This window comes from Wolffia australiana, chromosome 18 (assembly GCF_029677425.1).
Source record: "Wolffia australiana isolate 7733 chromosome 18, ASM2967742v1".
In the NCBI taxonomy this organism is placed as follows: Eukaryota; Viridiplantae; Streptophyta; class Magnoliopsida; order Alismatales; family Araceae; genus Wolffia; species Wolffia australiana.
In genome coordinates, this window is record NC_135852.1 from 417,501 (window position 1) to 420,000 (window position 2,500).

General features: G+C 46.5%; 1 protein-coding gene across 1 annotated transcript in view; it reads right to left on the reverse strand.

Annotated features, from left to right (window-relative positions):
• The window catches only part of LOC144714762 (putative methyltransferase PMT20), a 4,980-nt gene that overhangs the window by 936 nt on the left and 1,544 nt on the right, over window positions 1-2,500 (reverse strand). The window contains exons 4-6 of the mRNA XM_078589530.1: window positions 2,090-2,285; window positions 1,780-1,990; window positions 318-999 (exon numbers count right to left, since the gene is read on the reverse strand). Coding sequence (XP_078445656.1) covers window positions 318-999; window positions 1,780-1,990; window positions 2,090-2,285 — 1,089 coding nt within the window. The remainder of the gene's footprint in view (window positions 1-317; window positions 1,000-1,779; window positions 1,991-2,089; window positions 2,286-2,500) is intronic.

Genomic DNA, 2,500 nt, shown 5'->3' on the forward strand with positions numbered 1-2,500 from the left:
CAGAGAGAGGGGATGACCCAGTTGTACATAAGAGAGAGAGAGAGAAAGAAAGATGACATGCAAGTTGTGGGCATGATAATCCAGAGAGAAGATGACTCAGTGGTAGAAAGAGAGGGAGTGAGAGAGAGAGAGAAGAGAGAGAGAAATTCCGAATTATGGGCATAATCAGCCACGACAGAAGATGACCCAGCTGTAGAAAGAGAGATAGAGACACAGAGAAGGAGAGAGAGAACTTGACAGTCGTGGGCATGATGAGCCTCAACAAAAGATGACCAAGTTTTAGAGAGAGATAGAGATAGAGAGAGAGATTGACTTGCCAGTCATGGTAGGTGCCGATGAGGCCGCGGTCAAAGACAGCCCCAAGGGAGCGGACCCCGTACGAGGAGACGACGTTCATGACCCAGACGGGGTCGTCGACAAGGGCGGCAGCGAGGCCACCATACACCGTGTTCATGTCCATAACGTTCCGCACCTTGTCCGTGCCCAGCGCAGGCAGCAGCGACTTGTACCACTTCACCCTCTCCTTCCACTTCTTTGTGTCGTGGTTGAACCCCCCTGCATGGCCGCCAGGCACCACTGCCACCCTCTCCGGCGCCGTCGTCAGCCGTTGCGGCCACCTCGGCGCCACGCCAATGGCTAGCTTCTTCAGGCCAGGGTCAGGCACGGTCACGCAGGGACGAAGCGGCACGTACCACGCGTCATCCGGGTCCGTCCCATCGTCGCACCGGGCCGGGCGATGGTCCGAGCCGGCAGTGGTAATATTGGCGTAGCAGCTCGAGTCAGTGGTCTTCTGCCAGACCGCAATGTCGCCCTTCTGACCGTGGAATTTGAAGCACATGCTGGTCAACAGTGACTGGAGCCTGTCAAGGTTTGACTTTTGAGCCTCTGCTGTGGTCTCCCAGCCCTTCCAATGTTTCTGGTAGTTGACCGGTGGGCCCGATAAGACCCAGAACCCGCCGGGCCGTAGGATACGGTGGATCTCCAGGAGGTACAGGCCTCCTGCATTGCACAGTCGGTAAGGAAACTGGTGCTTCTTCTAAAGTGGGAGAAAAGATAATTTCTTCCATCTTCCAGAAAAAAAGATTTTACTTATTTCAGGAAAAAAATTATTTGACCAAGAAAAAGGATAAAGATGCTGTTTTTCTTTAATGAGAAACACGTTTCAGCCCAGATATTCTCTCAGAGAAGTGTAGTTTTTCTTCAGCCAAAAAATAGATTTTTTGTTTCAGTCAGATGGTTTCTTTGAGTAGGAAAGGTCTTTTTTTTCCAGTCAACAAAAGCTTTCGTAGTCAGCAAAAACATTGTCAGAGATCATTTTTTCTTCAAGTGAAAGGCATTTTCTGCGAAACAAATGGGTAGTCTTTCTCATTGACGGATTCTCATTTTCAAGATGAAATATTATTTCATCTTGAAAGACAGTATTCTATGGTCATTGGGATAAAAAATGTAAATCACAGTTTATTTCAGTCAAAGTGGACACTATCTTTCTTCAAAAAAAAAGAGTGGACACTATCTTTTCGTACAGAATATTTGTAAGAGAAGTAACCAGTTTTTCTCAGCCAGAGAGATTGTTTTGTTTCAGTCATAGAGGTTTTTGAGTAGGAGAGGTATTTCTTTCTGTCTATCAGAAAAAAAATGTTATTGTTTTCAGTGAACGTTGTCAGAGAGCCAGTTTTTCCGATCAGAAAAAGGTAGTTTTGGTTAAAAAAAACATAATTTTTTCCCAACCAGACTCAAAGTAAGAAAAAAGATAGATCTGAGAAAGAGAGGCAAAAGTACCGAATTTGGCCCATGGAATCAAGCACCGGGAGCAGTGAGCCATGTCAAAAGAGTTGGCAGGAAAGGGGAGCCGCTGGGTGGAAATAATTCCCAGTATAGCCGGAATCCCACGCTCCAAGGCAAACTGAACTTGGGCCTCGTGGTTGTCCCTTGGAGCCAAAGACATGGTCAGAATACCCCTGTTCAGCAGATCACCTCCCCAGCTGGCCACCTTCAAAACCCAGCTCCCATTAATTATCATTTTTTAACTCCCCTTGAGGGTTTAAGGTATAAATGATTTAGGGTTTAAGGTTGAGGGTTTAGGAAATACCCCACATCCAGTGTCGATTGCAGTTCTGATGCTCCCGTCCTTCATTCCAGGGATCAAAGATTGCATTACATCGACGTAAGCACTGACTCCATCAGGGAACATGGTGCCGCCACCAGGAAAGATAAACTTCTCCCCCACTTTCCTTAGCCAATTCTGATTTGCCTTCTCGTTGTTTATCCAGTCGTAGGGAACGTTCCTGAGAATGCAAGATTCAATTTATCTCTCCTTCCTCAGACTTGGCAAGAGTCAACTGTCTGTCAACAGTCAATGTCATTGACCCTTGTTGACGCGGAAGACAACATTGATGTTGAAAATTACATTTACATTGACGGGGTATCGTGGACGGTCAATGACAAATTCAACAGACCATCAACTCAAGGAAACTCTAGTAACATTGATCGTCAAACCCAT